Genomic DNA, 18,423 nt, shown 5'->3' with positions numbered 1-18,423 from the left:
CTAGCACCCAAGGAGGAACCTAGTGTGACACAAGCTAAATGGAATAATTTTATGGGTTGAGGAGACTCTTTGCAGGCATCTAACTAGCATATTTTGGAAAAAAATTAGCTGAACCATTAGGAAAAGAAATTACGCTTTATGCCAACCCCCACCCACCATTAAGGGTATAAAAGGACTATGGAGGAATGAGAAACTCAAACCTCACCACATCCACCTAGATCAGCTTACCTGCTCTCCATCACCTCTCCCTGCACCATGCCTTACAACTGCTGCCTTCCCAACCTGAGCTGCCGCTCCACCTGCTGCTCCCGGCCCTGCGTGCCCCCCAGCTGCCACACCTGCACCCTGCCTGGGGCCTGCAACATCCCCGCCAATGTGGGCAACTGCGGTTGGTTCTGCGAGGGCTCCTTCAATGGCAGCGAGAAGGAGACCATGCAGTTCCTGAACGACCGCCTGGCCAGCTACCTGGAGAAGGTGCGCCAGCTGGAGCGGGAGAACGCGGAGCTGGAGAGCCGCATCCGGGAGTGGTGCCAGCAGCAGGTGCCCTTCGTGTGCCCCAGCTACCAGTCCTACTTCCGGACGATCGAGGAGCTCCAGCAGAAGGTGAGGGGGTGCCATGTGGGGGCACAGCAGCAGCTGACTGTCTTTGAACAATAAGATATTCCCAAGTTTAAGTGGCCCTCACAGTAGAATCTTGTTTTCAGATTCTGTGTGCCAAGTCTGAGAACTCCAGGCTGGTGGTGCAGATCGACAATGCCAAGTTGGCCTCTGATGACTTCAGAACCAAGTAGGTTGAGACTTTTAGGCTAGGTGACCCCGAAAGCCCCTATGACTCTCTCATGGCCCTGTGGGACTAACATTTCCTGGAAATGGAGAGGCAGCTCTTTCTCCCTTTTGAGTTCTCTTCTCAAGCCTGGCTTTATATAAAACCAGTTTCAAACAGAGATCCAGACTCATATGCTGTGTGCACTTCAGCCTATATTGGCATCTCTGGAAGACCTTCTTAAATCCCAAAATTCAGAGATTGACATAGACTGTTCTATGGGGAGTGGTGGTATATTAACCAACAAAATTAAGAGGAGAGTGAGAGACTCCATCTCATGAGTCCTTGTGGGTACCTTCTGGTGTTAGGGTGAATCAGGGACCTCTCCAATCTATTTCTGCAGAGCTTGGGGGAAACATGGAAGAAAAGAGGCAGAAAACTGTATTAGCTCAAAGAGATGGAGGCCAGTCCATCCACACAAGATATAGAACAGGGGAACCAGTTTCTTTCCTGCCTTATCTTCTCTCATCTGTGTGTGCAGGTATGAGACAGAGCTGGGCTTGAGGCAGCTGGTGGAATCAGACATCAACGGCCTGCGCAGGATCCTGGATGAGCTGACTCTGTGCAAGTCTGACCTGGAGGCCCAGGTGGAGTCCCTGAGGGAGGAGCTGCTGAGCCTCAAGAAGAACCACGAGGAGGTGAGAGGAAAAGGAAAAAAACATAGTAGGTTTCAGATCCAAGCCTTTAGCATCAGCAACAGGGAGGCAATTGCCATCAGACTTCTTGAGCTGGGACTCAGAAGAACCTTGAGTTCTTCAGAGAATGATGATAGTATATCCATAGCATGTAAGGAGGTGAGTTGCTTATTTTCCAGCAACTGGGTAAGGATTGGGCAGGTGTTGGAGATGCTGAGAAAAGGCATCCATTTATTGAGCCCTGCTCTCTACTGCTCACTGTTAGCTTCTAAATTTACTGGTAGAGATGGAGGGAAAAAAGGAAAGAAGATATTTCACCTCTCTTCAATGGGCTCCCAATAGTCTGGGAGATGGCTATGTAAAAAAAAAATGATATAATACAGGCAGAGGAAAGAAGTACTATATGAGAAATATGAGCAGCATGTGCAGGAAATAATCCAGTCTACTTGGAAGGAGATAGAGAATTTTCTCAGAGGCATGTCATGGGAAAGAGGAGGACACACTTGGATGTTCAATCTGGGAGAAGAGGCTGAACAAAGACACAGAAGTAGAAGAGCAGGTATATTTGAGTCTGGCCCATGGATTGATATAGCTGGATATGCATTACCTATAAGGATGTTATGGGAAATGAAGTAGGATTTGCATAGGCCAGGGAGTTTGGACTTAGTCTTATTGGAAATGTGAGCTTCTTTCAGTTTTTTTGGGGAAATAAATTGATGTGATCCCTATTTGGGTCTATTCCTACATTGCATCTGTGTCAGTCTTGGGGAATGATCAGGATATTCCCTTCAGTACATTTTTGGCAGGGTTGTGCTCACTTTCCTACAGTAGGAAGATATACAGCAGATCCATTTCTGTGGTTCATTCCTTCCTCTTTTTCCCTCAGGAAGTCAACACCCTGCGCTCCCAGCTTGGAGACCACCTCAACGTGGAGGTGGATGCGGCCCCCACCGTGGACCTGAACCGTGTGCTCAATGAGACCAGGAGTCAGTATGAGGCTCTGGTGGAGACCAACCGCAGGGACGTGGAGGAATGGTTCACCACCCAGGTGGGCATCTCAGCACGTGGCTTCCCAGGACCTTCAGCCCCTTGGGGTTCTTGAGGCAGGGTGTGACCCTGTCTTGTCCCCTGTGCTGTTTCAGACCGAGGAGCTGAACAAGCAGGTGGTGTCCAGCGCAGAGCAGCTGCAGTCCTGCCAGGCAGAGATCATCGAGCTGAGACGCACGGTCAACGCCCTGGAGATTGAGCTGCAGGCCCAGCACAACCTGGTGGGTGTTGTTCAGGGTATTGCCCACCCTCTCCTTACCTCGTGAAGCCTGTGACTTCTCTGGAACCCCATGGAGATGTCCCCTGAGAAGCAGCTCTGTGACATTCTGTATGTTCCCCACACAGAGGGACTCCCTGGAGAACACGCTGATGGAGACCGAGGCGCGCTACAGCTCCCAGCTGGCCCAGGTGCAGTGCATGATCACCAACGTGGAGTCCCAGCTGTCTGAGATCAGGAGTGACCTGGAGCGGCAGAACCAGGAGTACCAGGTGCTGCTGGACGTCAAGGCCCGGCTGGAGTGCGAGATCAACACGTACCGGGGCCTGCTGGAGGGCGAGGATTGCAAGTGAGTGCAAGGCAAAGAGCTCTGGAAGCCATGTGGTGGACTACAAGATATTGTGGGCATACACATGTGGGCCACATTCTCAACTCACAGAACAACACACATTTATAGAGAGTCCATGATGTGACAGTTAAGCACAAAAGGAAGTTCAGAAGTGAAGGGCATACATCCCCTGCCTCAGGGAGCTAATGATAGAGAAATGGTGGTGGACAGATTGTTGCAACACTAAGTGTTGGGTAAGGAAGTGTGTGTTGGTTCCAGGAGAGCTCAAGAGCATAGCATGTTTTTCAAAAGGACAATTTTCCACCCCAGCACATGGCACTCTGGGATGGGGAGAAGGATTCAATAATAATCAAATTTGATTCCAAAAGTCTCCAACCACTGAGAATTCATGGGTTGTCTCATTAAGCGCCTTTGGGCGCTCTCCACAGCCACCCCCAATCCATTCTAGACCTCTGTGTCCTCCCAGGCTTCCCTGCAACCCATGTGCTACCACCAACGCTTGCGGCAATTCCTGCGGGTCCCTTGGCACCTGTCAAACGCGTTGCTCTTAATTTAAGAACTTGCATCCTCTTTGAAGACAACATTGAAGCTACTCAGATGAAGCAAAGGAAAAGTCCTCAGGTCCTGCCGTCTTTGGAGCCTAGCCATGCCACATGTGTAATTTCTAGACAGGAAATGCTTTCCAGATTCAGCAGCAAAGACACACATGGTTAACTTCCCATGTCTGGAAAATCCATTTCTGTTGAAGTTTGCATTTCTTTGTTTCTGAAGATGTCCAGCTCCCTGCTATCTGAGCTCCAGGTATTACTTTTAGGGCATTTCCTGTATGTATTGTGTTTCCTGTTTTTCTTGCTTCTTTGGTATTCTCTGGAATGCAAGGAAGCTTCTTCATTTACTTCCCAATAAACTTTATTTCTCTGGCATAGTAAATGTGTTTCTCATTCATATTTATGCACTGTAAAGTACCTGTTGTGGCTATTTCATAAAAATGTTAGGACGAAATGGCTTAAATGACTAACCCCAGCCATTATGTTCCACTGGTAAATACTGCTGGAGGGGGGAGGGGCTGTTCTCTTGGGAGGCTCCGCCAAGGGGAGACCATGAAGGAAATCTGGCCTCCAAAACTCATGCCTATCTTTCCTTGCCTGAAGGGTCCTGGCAATACTGAGAATCCTCCCCAGACCTGACTGCTATTTCCCACTGTCATCCTCGTTACTCAGGGGTTGATTTCTGTTCCCCTTTTCCTAAATTGCCTACAGACCAGCTTCTGTAGAAACTGCTCAAAGAGCAGCTACCCTCTCCTTTCGACCTGTCAACTGTACCTGCATCACCAGTGTAGATACCTGCCTTTCTCTCGAGATGTGCCTTCAATGACTTCCATAAACCAGCACACTCTGGGTCCTCTTGTATCTCCTACTACCCATTTTTTCAGCTCCTGATTAGCCTGCCTTCCCTTTTCTGTCCCAACTGGAGGAAATGCCTAGATCCTCAGCTGTGTGTGCATGTTTTTTCCCTCCATCCTTGTTCAGGAACAGCTAGCACCTCTACGCTGACAAGTCCCAAATATTGCTCTCATTTTAGTTCAAGTCCCAGGTCTTCAGTTGCCCATAGGACAGTTTCACTTGGTACTAGGCTGTCACATCACATTTAATTGGACTGAAACTTACCTTAGTCAAACTGGTTCCTTGTTACCCACTTGTTATACCCAACACTTTGTGATCTAAAGACCCTTTAAATGCAGGTAAGCACATCTCCCTACCTCTCTCTTTTCAAGTTCCCTCTTTTCTCTAGGTCTTCACTCTTATCTACAATGTTTTTCTGTAACTTCGATATCATTTTATTTCCTATAATATCAAGAAGGACCAGTGTTCATTGTCTCCTCCAACAGACATGAATCCTATCCCCCACTTGACTCATCTCTGAATTATTAGAGCTCTCAATTCTATTGGTCACAGTGTCAAGGCTTCATTCAATTTGATCCTGTCTAACCTATACAACTGCAACCAACCATCTGTTGTGTATGCTCCATATGGAGCACTGTGAATACACAAATAAATGAGCCCTGGTTCTGGCCCACAGCATGTTCACAGTCTAGAATGGACAAGACAAACAGACAGCCCTTATACAGACAAACATAAATGTGGCTCGAGAAAGGTTTAAGTGAAAAATGATAAATTTCTGAACTGTGAGAGAAAAACTATGCTTTCAGAAATCATTTCTATAGTTTAAGTGTGAGAGAGTGGTAAAAACAGGCTCAAAGAGGTGGTAGCGCTCAATCAGGGCTTTGAAAACCCATATAGGGGTGCCTAGGTGGCTTAGTCGGTTAAACATCTGGCTTCGGCTCAGGTCATGATCTCACAGTTCGTGTGTTTGAGCCCCATGTCGGGCTCTGTGCTGACTGCCAGCTCAGAGCCTGGAGCCTGTTTCAGAGTCTGTGTCTCCCTTTCTCTCTGACCCTCCCCCGCTCACACTGTCTCTCTCTCTCTCAGAAATAAATAAAAAACATAAAAAAAAGAAAACCCAAATATTCTGTTCATATAAATACTGTCTGCCTATCCTTCAAAAGAGACAGTATCTTCGCCCAGTTAAAGCCCAGTGTAAACCGTAGAATACTGTAAGTGGAATAAAGGAACACTTAACACTAATGAGGATTCATGAGAAGGTTATTAAAACTTTATATACTTCCCTTGTTCCAACTTCAATCAATGATTACTGTATGATATTAGCATAATTCTGAAATGAAGTATGATGGGATATGTTTGGACAGATGGGTGTGTGCAGGTCTGACAAGAGGGAAAGTTTTTCCAAACATGAACTTTGCCAGGTAAGAAGAGGAAGCAGGAAGTCTGTCTAGAGCTTGGCAGACCAATTTCTAGCTGAAGCAAAGCATAAATATAGTGGCATGAAACTGCAAAGTAGTCATGGAGCACCATATCTGACAGTGCTTTTCATGGTTATCTGTGAGATTTATTTGTAATTTGGTATATGATCTATCGAGCAGCTATGTATGAGGTGGGTTGTGACGGGTCCTAGAAGTTGGTGGGATTGGGTGAGAAAGAAGGAAACATAATTGGGAGACTGGTGAGAGACAACAGGACTGAGATGGGGGGTGTTGGGGAGCCAAGGGTGGGGGGATTTCAGAGGCACGGTCTGGGATATGAAAGCTGATTGGAGGTAGACGAACAATGGAAAGGGATTGAATACCTGCTTTGGGTCAACATGAGGGACGTTTTTTGAGCCCAAGAAAATGAAACACCAGTGGGGTTCCAGCGGAGAAACCTGGAAGAAAATGACTGTATTTGGGAGAGACATTGGAGAGTTACCTAAACAGAGATGATCAGTTAATGCCATAGGAGTTGTTAAGACTGTCAAGGGGATGATGTTAAACTATGGATAACCTTGGGAACTACTGGTAGAAATGACAGAGTGGACTCAGGCTCTCCAAAATCCCTGACATGAGGTTCCTCCTTGATGTGGCCCAGTCCCCAAGGAGAGAGGTGATATCTGGTTAAAAGCAGTTGGAGTGGGAAGCAGTTGAAGCAATGCAGAAGTTAAAAGAGGGGCTCCTGGGTGGTTCAGTTGGTTAAGCATCTGACTTTGGCTCAGACCATGGTCTCACTGCTCATGAGTTTGAGTCCCACATCGGACTCTGTACTGACAGCTCAGAGCCTGGATCCTGACTGAGATTCTGTGTCTTCCTCCCTCTCTGCCTCCCCCCTACCCCCCGCTACCATTCATGTTCTGTTTCTCTCTTTTAAAAAATAAATAAACATTAAAAATTAAAAAAAAAAAAGAAGTCAAAAGAAATTGAGGTTTTGATGACCTGCCATTGGTGTCAATGGCATCCTTCTCATGAATCTTCATTAGTGTTATGTTCCTTATTTATTCCACTTAAAGTATTCTATGTTTTACACTAGGTTTTAATTAGGTGAAGATTCTGTCTCTCTGGAAGGTCCAGGAAGATGAGGATTCAGACAAGTCAGTGGACATAGCAATAGGAAGATCACTGGTGACCATAAAGAGAGCAGGGTCTATGGGATACTGGGAGAAGAAGTCATATTTCAGTGGCTTTTTCACATCTGTTTCAAATTACCAACTTAATAGTGAACTTAATGCAAATGTTCAACACAATGTATTCATACTAGACATGTAGCTTACTCTGCTTTATCCTCCTTTAAACTCTTTTAAGTGTTTATTTATTTTTGAGAGAGAGAGAGAGAGAGAGAGAGAGAGGGAGGGGGGAGAGACAGAGAACAAATGGGGGAGGAGCAGAAAGAGAGAGAGAGAGAATCTGATGCAGGTTCCAGGCTCTGAGCTATCAGTGTTGAGCCCAGCACAACATGGGTTCAAATCCATGAATAGTGAGATTATGACCTGAGCTGATGTTGGACACTTAACCGACTGAGCCACCCAGGTGCCCCTGCTCTGTGTAACTCTTAAAATGTTTTAGTACCTGCTCTTCCATCTGATATGCAGGACAGTCACATAAACTGGTGTTCATCCCTTCTCTGAGTGATTCCTGAATCCAGCTTTCACAGAAGATTAGGATTTTTCCTAATCTTGGATTTTTCCACATTCTTCTTGATTTCTCTATTCCAGACTGGATAGAGTTAAAAACATACTGATGAGCTTTGTATTTTTATGATTTGGCTTGGTCTTTTAAGACCTCCACACACCATTCCCACTGGGAGTTGAAGACTGAATGTAAGGGAAACAACAGCAGCTCTGGAGAGGATTTGAGTAATGGACCCTGAATCCTCTTTTGGGGTGCTGTACCTCTCTTTGCTCAGCCCATATTACTATTGACCTAGCTCATTCTCCATGTCCTCCTCTGCTTGTTCCTCATTGAAAACGTTGTTTGAACACCCTCCCAAAGTCAAACCTATTGGTTTAATTCCTGGATCACCATCACAATTGCTCCCCTCAGTGTGGTATAGCTGAGTGACTGATAAACTGGCAACAGACACTTTTACGGAATAGTCTGTGGAAGCCCTATATCTTGTTCTTATAAGCAGCTCTAATTGGGGCTGGCCCAGCAGGGCGGGCTGGTGTTGATATTGAACAGTGTTTCTGCTTTTCTAATTCTCCAATGAGTAACTCTTCATCTCTTTTAGGCAAACATCAGTATCTCAGTCTGTGTGTGCCCAGTGATAACACTCTTGGTCTCTTCTTGCCATTTGTCTACATTAAAATAGAATTAATCTGTAAGTGGCTCAGTATGTTACTTTGCATTTCTCAAATAATGCAATTTATATTTCTTGGGGTGAAAATTTCAAGTGCCAGTACCTGGCCATCAGAGAAGACAGTTTGGGGAAGGAGGAGGGAGACTTCCTAATGCCTTTAAAGTTCTGCCATGGGGAGGATGGTCTCAGCAGATTTGCCCTGAATCCACTCCGTGGTTAAGTGCCACTGGTGGGTTTGCATGTGATCTCTCCCACGGATATAGCCTTGGCTTCCATAATAAATAGTATCTTTTAACCTCAAGTGCAATTTTCTCACATCTGGAGACCAGAAGCCTTACCATGGCGTCTGCCACAATTATACAGGCAAGTATAAAACCAATTTGTTTGTTAGGATTTGATTTGCTCATCATGTTTATTGAAGGGTCATTAACTAGCATTGCTTATGTAAAGCTAATGTAAAGGAATTTATTCCACACAGTAAGTGGAATAAATAAAAAGCAACTGCCTTCCAGAAATCTTGGGAAATAAAACTTGGCTCTTTTCTCAATACATCCAAGTCCTCTCAGTTAGTATAATCTAATGACCATGTAGCTATGCGTCAATCATGGTTATTTTTACTCAAAAGGTGGAAGTAGTCATGTTTTCTAAACACTGCCCTCTGCTTTTGAAGATACAAGGATACTTATCTCTGGGTCATTTTGTTCTGAGGTAGAAGCTGCCATAATAGTTTAGGAATCCTTGTGGACATATTTATCAATCTACAACACAGCATTTCTCCTATTCTTTAAAAAGTGCCATTGTCTCAATTTTTCTCTTTTGAAGGTTGGGACATAGAAGAAAGAGGGGAAACAGAAAAGCTGATGAATCTGGCTGTTTGCTTTATGTTATTGGTTTTGATCCAGTAGGGCTTCAATCACTTTGGTACCGATTTTAAACTAGCACATCCATCCCATCTCTCTCTAAATGTAGAGATTCAGGCAGGAGGGGCAGAGAGTTGTGGATTGTCAACATGGGTAAGGATGTCAGTGTCTTCAAAGCATTACACTCTGGAAGACCACATATTTACTCCAAATTTGCTGTCCTTTATGGAAGCAGATCTGAAGCTCCATATTGGCAATGACTTTCAGAATCACCCAAGAAAAAGTACATTATTATTTTACAGTCTCACTGGGTTTCTGACCCGTTAAAGATGTTACCACATTTCATTGTTTATCCCACTTACTAAGCTTGGTTCCAAATGATATCTGGTTGGTCTCAAAAATAGACACACCCTCAGAAGATGAAGATTTGCCTTCAGTGAGGATAACCAGAAGAAAATGTCCTAGACTGTGAGGTCAGCTTTGTAGAAAAGGTGAGGTGAGCGTTGGCTATAACAGTAAGAATTAGCACATAGCTCCAAAAGGAACTGCTTCAAGGAGTATTTGTCCTACTTTGAGCACTGATAGATTAAACATAAAATCCTCATAGTTCATATTTCCATCTGGAATAGCATGAGGGCAGAAATGTAGTGATGGTCGACGATGCAATTAAGCATGTCATGGTGTGGTGGTTTTTCAGAATCACATCCTTTGGAGAACTGGATTCAGACATTTCTCCATCAAATCAACCAAGGGTTTCCTTTTTTTCAAGCTTTTAGCAGGTATTACACTTTCTCACTTAGTAGACTTGCTTCCATTAGAATAGAAAGGACCTTTGGTTCTTTGATAGAGAACAGGCTTTTGTTTCTTGGCCCACTCTAATTTAGGAAGGGATATTGTCTAGTTCAGCTTTGGTGAACTCAATCCACTTGTGCATTATTCCATCTCAGTAGTGAGGACATTGGACAAAACAGAGGTTTGGGTTTGAATGCTGGCTAACGATGTGGGAGCCCTGGGGCCATAGGCAATCTCTCAGAGGCCTGGGGTCCTTATCTGCAAACCTGCAGGGTTTTTTGAGGCCTGAAGGAAAAAATGCATTTGAGGGGTTTCTCGAATAGTGGTGTTCAGGAAGCAGGTGCCATTCAGATTAACACTCCTATTGTGTGTAAGCACGCAATACATTCTTCATGCAGGGCAGGTACTCCCAATTCTTTGTTTCCTTAGCGTTCTGTGAACAAGGAACAATACTAGAAATGAAGCCTGGGGGGCTTAATTCAGCCCCTCTAAGGAGAGCAGGAGAATTCCCTCCATCTGGCCTGGATGCAAGGGCAAAGGGCTGTTGAACAGGATGTCCCCATAGGTCTGTTCTGATCTCAGCTTCTAGGATTCTCTACCTAACACTCTAGTTTCTAGGCAGCCTTCCTTGAATGGCTCTTCTCACAGAGTCCTCACTGAATGGGAGCTGGATGAGGCACAGATGTTTCCTCCTTTAGGAGAAAGAGGCATAGAAGTGCCCCCATCTCTGGGGGACAGGGGACAGCTGTCACTCTTAACTCAATACACTGTAAATAAGCACTACTGTTGGCAAGGTCATGGGTTGGTCACTTTGAAGGTCTTACTTAACCAACCAAGCATAATTGGTGAGGAGTCCTGACTTAGCAGGAAGCCAAAGTAAAACATTTTATGAGGTGAAGGACTCGCATGAGGTGGCTAAATAACAAATGGAAAAATTGGTAAATAAGGTAAAAGGCAGGTAATGCTGCGTGTGGTCACCACACCCACTGCTGACAGAATATAAAGCTCTGGAAAGGACCAGGGCTTACAACAGAGAGAAGAATCAGCCTTTGGAACTGACCTTCAGAGCTCCACTGAAGAGACCTCCAGCACCATGCCTTACAACTGCTGCCTTCCCAACCTGAGCTGCCGCTCCACCTGCTGCTCCCGGCCCTGCGTGCCCCCCAGCTGCCACACCTGCACCCTGCCTGGGGCCTGCAACATCCCCGCCAATGTGGGCAGCTGTGGGTGGTTCTGCGAGGGCTCCTTCAATGGCAGTGAGAAGGAGACCATGCAGTTCCTGAACGACCGCCTGGCCAGCTACCTGGAGAAGGTGCGCCAGCTGGAGCGGGAGAACGCGGAGCTGGAGAGCCGCATCCGGGAGTGGTGCCAGCAGCAGGTGCCCTTCGTGTGCCCCAGCTACCAGTCCTACTTCCGGACGATTGAGGAGCTCCAGCAGAAGGTGAGGGGGTGGACGCCACACTGCCGATTTAGTTAACTATTTAATTTAAAAAAGATTTTTTTTTTTTAATTTGTGAGAGACAGGGAGAGAGAGTGCAAGTGGAGAGGAGCAGAGAGACAGAGAGGGAGATACAGAATTCGAAGCGGACTCCAGGCTCTGAGCTGTCAGCACAGAGCCTGACATGGGGCTGGAACTCACGAATCGTGAGATCATGACCTAAGCCGAAGTCAGATGCTCAACTGACTGAGCCACCCAGATGCCCCTCATTAAACTATTTATTTAAATTTAACACATCAACTTCTTAATGGATCCAACACTATTGAAAGCTACACTAATAAAGACACTGACTTCATTGGCTTAGGTAGGACGTCTTAAGAAATCTGTTTGGGAAATCCTATAGGGAAGGATGTGGACTGGGTAGAATAAGGCATGCTTCTTACCTAAAACCAGAGCATCTGATTTTTTAGTTCTATTATGATATCCTGGTATTGTTTTAAGCCTACAGGCCTTGTAGGCTTTAAAAAGCATGCTCCTAAATTATTTCTTGGAGCTAGGAATTCCCTGAGTAGATACTCAAATATCTAAAGACTTCCAAGCTGTAGCAAGAGACTGTTCATAGCAAAGCAAAAGAGCTGTTGACCCCATAAGCCTCACTAATATACACAGACACTGTACCATCCACTAGAGCAAGCATGCATGTGAGAATTCAGGGTCAGAAATGCAGAAGTAGAAGTGGGAATAAGTATAGAGTCAGCATAGAGATAGAGACTTAATACATGGTGTAGTCAGGGAGGGCTTCCCAGAAGAGGAATATGTGAGTAGGGTTTGATGGATGAACAGTTTATATCCAATGGCACGAGCCTTTGATTCTCTGAGGAGATTGACTGTTCACTGCTCTGTAGTGCTGGCAAAGTGAATGCCAGAAAGGGGCCATGCAATTTGAAGATCATTCATTCATTTGCCCATATTTACTGAATACAAGGCACATTACATGGAGGATGTGACTCCCTGCAGGAGCTGGAGGGGTGGAGGGGGAATGTGGGTCATCAAGGGGTCTTGCTAGGTGGGCAAGGACATATCAGGGCATTCTTAGATAGAGGGAGAAGCTTTGTACAAAAGCATGGACGAGGGTAATACGAGGGGAAGTGGAAAGAGGTTAGTAGGGCTAGAGGAGAGGGGTGTGAGGGTAGGAAAACCAACCTGTCCTGGTTTGGCTGGGATTCTTCTGGGTTTAGCATTCCAAGAGCCCTCTATTTCTAAGCAAACTGGGACACAGGTCACTCTAAGTGAGGCTTGTTAGCCAGTCTACTCAATTCCTTCAAGAAGCCAGAGGCAGACCAAGGAGAGAAGAATTCATGACTAAGGGCACACTTCCCCTTGACTGCTTTAGTTTTGAAATGAACAGTGCTATTAATTGATTCATCTTCCTTTTATTCTCAAACTGAAACTCTGAGAAGACTCAAAGCTATTTCAAAAGAATGTGTATTTCGGGAAAAAAAAAGCTTTTCACTTTAAGGCAAGGTGTTCCTTCTCAGTATAACTCATCTCATAATGAATCCTGTACCCAGATCCTGTGCAGCAAGTCCGAGAACGCCAGGCTGGTGGTGCAGATCGATAATGCCAAGCTGGCTGCAGACGACTTCAGAACCAAGTAAGATTTTTTCTGATGATCAGAGCACTCTAGTAACACACAGGCTGACCTGTGACATAATGAATTCTGTCCTGGGCTAGTGCAAGCAGATGTCTGGGGGGACACTGAGGGGATTCTTGCATTGGGTTAGTCACATTAAATGTCACTTCCTCACTAAATGCAAGAATGCTGCATTTTAAGGAGTGCAAGAAACCACCCATTCGTTCTCTTTTTCAACTTAATATATGAGTCAAGTTTAAAAGTGAATTTCACACCTGTTTCTTAGTATAGGTTCGTCAGTGTCAGCCCATCAGAATAAAAAGTTCTTAAATCACAAAAATAGGAAGCAAATCCATTGCAGTGAATCACTTTTTTCTAGGTATGACCATTACAATCATAAGAATGCTTTGCATGTGTAAGGGACCTTATAGTTTACAATGTATTTGTAATTACCATGCCATTTCTTTATCTTCGGACCAACCCCATGAAGTGTTAGTTTGGTTTCCATCCTATAGATGAAGAAGTCAAGGCCCAGAGACATTAAGGAATTTATCCAAGGTCCTAAATGATTTCTAATTCCATGCTTTCATCATATCAGGTTGCTTTCAAGCTGGTTGGAAAGGATGGTACAGATAATCTATGTAATAGGTTTGTAAAGTTCACCAACTCACTTAAAGAGGCAAGATGACAAGGCTTAGTCCATAGTAGCCCCTTCATGGCATTCTTAGAACAAATGCAGTTGATATCTGATTAAGACTGTACATAGGTCCCCCACCAATACCTTCTCTGTGGGTCTCAGGGAAGAAATAGGTCTTTTTTTTTATTCAGCATGGTGGTATTTTTTTTCCCCTTCCAAAAAAATTTTTAAAAATTCAGAAACTTTCAACATGTAATGAATTTGACTTGGCCAGCCAAGTAAAGCCCTGGGAAAAGTCTTTTTTTTTTTTTTTTAACTTCCTTTGACCTTCTGCTGTGTGTGCAGGTATGAGAAGGAGATGGGCTTGCGGCAGCTGGTGGAGTCAGACATCAACGGCCTGCGCAGGATCCTGGACGAGCTGACCCTGTGCAAGGCTGACCTGGAGGCCCAGGTGGAGTCCCTGAAGGAGGAGCTTCTGAGCCTCAAGCAGAACCATGAGCAGGTGAGGGAGTCCCAACTGCCATCATCCCAGATGGAATGCTCCATATCTCTCCTGAGCAGGATAAGGTTGGACTTTGCTAAGTGCCTTAGAGCTAACACAACATTTTGCTGCTTGCTCACAACCCACTTGGGGGATTTTCAGGGACTGGGTCATTGGCTTACCTCTTTTACCTAAAAGAATGTGGTTAGCTCACTTATTTTCCCTTGGGGCCAGATATATTGCCAAAATCCACACAAAATTCTTTAAAGTTCTTTCTACTGTTTGACAAGATTTATTAGCTTTTGAAGGTGACAAATGAAGGACTTAGACTGGAAAGAGACAGCAAACTTCCTCATATTATATGTTACCTAGATAGAACCCAATGGATGGATGGATGGATGGATGGGTGGATGGATAGGAGGATGGGTGGATGGATGGAGGGATGGATGAATGGGAAAAATGAGAGAGATGAAGGAACTGAATAATGGTTGATTCAGACCTCATGGTTGAATATAATAGTAGGATGTCACATGCATGTATCAAACATTAAATGTTTCTCTTAATATAATTTATTGTCAAGTTAGCTAACATAGAAGAGGAGACTATATATACAGCATATAATGGCAGAAGAGCATGAAATAAATGGGAGGAGTTATACCTGGATTCCCTGTATTGAAGTAGCAATAATTATAAACCAGTTACCATGCCAGGCTTATCACCGAGCAAAGGGAAAATCAGAAAGAAATGATAGAATTCTGGATTGGGAAGAAACATTAGCAATCACTTATTCAAGCAGCCTCATCATACAGATGAGAAGACACTCAGACAGGAGGCCTGAATCACACAGAGGTAACTCAGCTAGGTTCTACATCAACTGGGCTTCAACTCATATTTCCTAAATTCCATTGCAATCATCTTCCCATCATACTGAACTTACTCATAAAGAGTCCATTCCTGGATTTGTTCCTGTCCCTTCCTCCCTCAGGAAGTCAACACCCTGCGCTGCCAGCTTGGAGACCGCCTCAATGTGGAGGTGGATGCGGCCCCCACCGTGGACCTGAACCGTGTGCTCAATGAGACCAGGAGTCAGTATGAGGCTCTGGTGGAGACCAACCGCAGGGACGTGGAGGAATGGTTCACCACCCAGGTGGGCATCTCAGCACACAGCCGCCCGGGACCCTCGGCCTCTTGGGGCCCTTGAGGTAGGGTCTGACCCTGTCTTGTCCCCTGTGCTGTTTCAGACCGAGGAGCTGAACAAGCAGGTGGTGTCCAGCGCAGAGCAGCTGCAGTCCTGCCAGGCAGAGATCATCGAGCTGAGACGCACGGTCAACGCCCTGGAGATTGAGCTGCAGGCCCAGCACAACCTGGTGGGTGTTGTTCAGGGTTGCCCACCCTCTCCTTACCTCGTGAAGCCTGTGACTTCTCTGGAACTCCATGGAGATGTCCCTTGAGAAGCAGCTCTGTGACATTCTGTATGTTCCCCACACAGAGGGACTCCCTGGAGAACACGCTGATGGAGACCGAGGCGCGCTACAGCTCCCAGCTGGCCCAGTTGCAGTGCATGATCATCAACGTGGAGTCCCAGCTTGCTGAGATCTGTAGTGACCTGGAGCGGCAGAACCAGGAGTACCAGGTGCTGCTGGACTTCAAGGCCCGGCTGGAGTGTGAGATCAACACGTACCGGGGCCTGCTGGAGAGCGAGGATTGCAAGTGAGTGGCCAGCAGGCATCACTCCTGCAAGGCACATGTATGGTTCTACTCAAGGACAAAACAGAGACTTTTCAGGTTAAGTTTCAGAGGCCAATATGTCTGTAGAGACTAGAGGTTTCTGTTGCAACAGTGTACTGTAGAGGGAATTTTTTGCTGTCATTACCTGGCCAAAAGGTATTTTCTGTTCCAAAAGATACTCAGGAGACTTGACTGTTTTCTCCAAATGGTGAGCTTTTGGAGGCTGATAGGTAAAGAAAGCCTTGTACCTTCATGATTGGCCTGCCATAGCAAAAGGGAAAAAAAAAAACTCAACCACCTTCACATGTATTTGAACAGCACTTTCAGATTTAAACCACTTTCAAATCCACTATTTCATTGATTCTTATTGAAATCATTTGAGGCAGGCAGAGTGGGGACAGTATAACCAACTTACTGATGAGCATTTGGATACTGAATGAGATGACAATTCATTAGTTCTTGGGGTAGAGCACTTGTCACCTGACATAGTATTTTGATGAACACATTCTGTGTGGTAGGTATTACCAATCCCATCTTACAGGCAGGGAGGCTGAAGGTCAGAGGGGTGAAGGGACTTCCCCATGGCTCCAGGGTTATAGAATGAGGGCTGGAATTCCACCTCCAGTCCTCTTTGCTCTTCTCTGACACTGTCTGGGAGCTTTGTAGAAAGAGGAGTCTGAACAAGGCTTGGATTCCTAAGGTGTCAAAGAATGGTTTCTGCTTATTCTGTCTCCTTGGGTTGACCTCCCTCCTTTTTAAAAATGATCCCTCTCATGCTGATGAGCTATTAATTCTGTATCCCAGGCTGCCATGCAACCCCTGCGCCACGACCAACGCATGTGACAAGTCCATCGGGCCCTGCGTCACCAACCCCTGCACCCCGTGTGGCCCACGCTCCCGCTGCGGGCCCTGCAATACCTTTGGGTGCTAGATATCCTGGGGCCAGCAAGAGGATTGCATGAAGACAGAAGGGCCATCGATGGACCAGCCCTGTTTCTCTGATGAGCATCAGCCCCAGGAGTCAGCCCCAGGCATCCCTATAAATCATGATCTGGATGGCGAGAAAATGCCCAGGTGTGGCCTGGCTCTGAGCCCAGCCCACCTGACCTTCATCATTCAAGACTGCTCTCTTGTAGTTAGTTATTCTGTGACCTGATGGTCTGCCAGGTCTGGGCTGGGGAGGTATCATACGAGGTGTGTTGTGGTCCTCTCTGTTGCTTTGACCTTCCTTGCAGGTCCCCAAATCCCTTTGTAAAGCCAATAAACTTTCCTCTTGCAAAGCAGTGATAATTCTCATTTGTATTCATTCTTTCCAAAGTGTTCACTCTGTTTGTATGTGCTTCTTATAAAACCACTTGAAAGCACAGGGGAACTGTGTCATTAATCCTCTCCCTAAAGGCCTTCATCACCATTAATTAACATTCATTAGGTGCAGTGAGCCCAGCGTCCACTTGGGCCAGCTGGAAACCAGTAGGACCACTAAGGCAAGAAGATTCATCTGAATATGGTGAATATTCACTATGCGAGCTGATTCAGTAACGCACAATCGTTAACATTTCTAGAATGTTCCACTTTTTCTTTTCTTGTAAAAAAATTTTTTTTAATGTTTTATTTATTTCTGAGAGAGAGAGACAGAGAGACCATGTGAACAGGGGAGGGTCAGAGAGAGAGGGAGACACAGAATCTGAAACAGGCTCCAGGCTCTGAGCTGGCTGTCAGCACAGAGCCTGATGTGGGGCTTGAACCCACGGATGGTGAGATCATGACCTGAGTTGAAGTCGGATGCTTAGCAGACTGAGCCACCCAGGCACCCCCCACTTTTTCTTTTCTAAGTGCCTACAAGAAGAGAGGCAGGAGCTAACATTTATTGGACAGCAATCAAGGACCAGGAACTGCACAACTCATTTTCTTTCTTATTCACCCAGTAAGGAGCTTAGGGTTCATTTTCTGAATGTCAGTTACATGTGAGGTGTGACCGTAAGGGAATGACCCAGTCCCAATCAAGCACCCAAATCTTACACATTCTTCAATACTGTCATGAGGGGGAGAGATGACGCTCTTAATACCCCAAACAAACTCTCCTCTGGGAAATACTAAAGAAGTTGTAACCGTAAAAAAGGGCATCTCTTGTATCTGGGTAACACACAGATTTGTAGTGTTTCTCTTCTCATTTGAATTTTGTAACCTCTAGGACTAAACTTGGATTTTGGGACCAGCTCCCCTCCCCACCCCAAAAGAAGTTCTTGAGAGTCAAACTAGGATATTAAGTCTTTGGTCTTTGCCAGTATTAAAAGTGATAGTTATGCTGGTGCCCTGCCCCTGATGTCTGGCCACGGTTGATGACTCCCACAGCTGTGCATGCTGGGTCTGTACAAGGTGACTGTCCCATCTTGGGCTAAAGTGATAGTTACGTCTTTTCTCCTTGAGATGCAGCTGACACTATGTCCCGCTACTATGATGATGGCTTCTCTAATGTTGGTCATAAACTCTTGTCTCAACACACTTATGTCGAAGGCTGATTCCGGCAGGTCCAGGGGTCCCTGAAGGATGGACAGTGTTGGCGAGAGAGAGAGTGAGAGAGCCCCGAGATTCTTTCTGAT

The 18,423-nt window shown here is 45.6% G+C and overlaps 2 protein-coding genes across 3 annotated transcripts; both read left to right on the top strand.

Moving 5' to 3' along the window:
- The first annotated feature begins 240 nt into the window (after window positions 1–240).
- On the top strand, window positions 241–5,502 carry LOC120248384 (keratin, type I cuticular Ha1-like). Of its 2 annotated transcripts, XM_039256721.1 has the most exons (8): window positions 256–603; window positions 705–787; window positions 1,305–1,461; window positions 2,345–2,506; window positions 2,601–2,726; window positions 2,851–3,071; window positions 3,538–3,572; window positions 5,501–5,502. In XM_039256721.1, coding segments are annotated over exons 1-8 (1,134 nt in total). The 2 variants fall into 2 exon arrangements, with proteins under 2 accessions (XP_039112653.1, XP_039112652.1); XM_039256722.1 differs by lacking the exon at window positions 5,501–5,502 and having other exon boundaries at window positions 241–603; window positions 3,538–3,622.
- A 5,494-nt stretch (window positions 5,503–10,996) lies between these two features.
- LOC120248387 (keratin, type I cuticular Ha3-II-like) lies at window positions 10,997–16,920 on the top strand. Its single transcript, XM_039256724.1, has 7 exons — window positions 10,997–11,347; window positions 12,916–12,998; window positions 13,960–14,116; window positions 15,081–15,242; window positions 15,337–15,462; window positions 15,585–15,805; window positions 16,628–16,920. Exons 1-7 carry the CDS (start codon window positions 11,000–11,002, stop codon window positions 16,752–16,754), a joined length of 1,224 nt encoding a protein of 407 aa, XP_039112655.1. The 5' UTR covers window positions 10,997–10,999; the 3' UTR covers window positions 16,755–16,920.
- The last annotated feature ends 1,503 nt before the right edge of the window (window positions 16,921–18,423 follow it).

This window comes from Hyaena hyaena, unplaced genomic scaffold, assembly GCF_003009895.1.
Source record: "Hyaena hyaena isolate Hyena2069 unplaced genomic scaffold, ASM300989v1 scaffold_589, whole genome shotgun sequence".
Taxonomy (NCBI): domain Eukaryota; kingdom Metazoa; phylum Chordata; class Mammalia; order Carnivora; family Hyaenidae; genus Hyaena; species Hyaena hyaena.
Note: the sequence above shows the minus strand (reverse complement) of the source record. Positions and strands in the feature narration are given on the sequence as shown.

Coding starts and splice junctions, on each gene's coding strand:
- LOC120248384 (XM_039256722.1), top strand. CDS start 256: ATGCCTTACAACTGCTGCCTTCCCAACCTGAGCTGCCGCTCCACCTGC. Junction 604..704: donor TCGAGGAGCTCCAGCAGAAG/GTGAGGGGGTGC, acceptor TCTTGTTTTCAG/ATTCTGTGTGCCAAGTCTGA. Junction 1,462..2,344: donor TCAAGAAGAACCACGAGGAG/GTGAGAGGAAAA, acceptor TTTTTCCCTCAG/GAAGTCAACACCCTGCGCTC.
- LOC120248387 (XM_039256724.1), top strand. CDS start 11,000: ATGCCTTACAACTGCTGCCTTCCCAACCTGAGCTGCCGCTCCACCTGC. Junction 12,999..13,959: donor GCAGACGACTTCAGAACCAA/GTAAGATTTTTT, acceptor CTGTGTGTGCAG/GTATGAGAAGGAGATGGGCT. Junction 15,243..15,336: donor AGGAATGGTTCACCACCCAG/GTGGGCATCTCA, acceptor GTGCTGTTTCAG/ACCGAGGAGCTGAACAAGCA.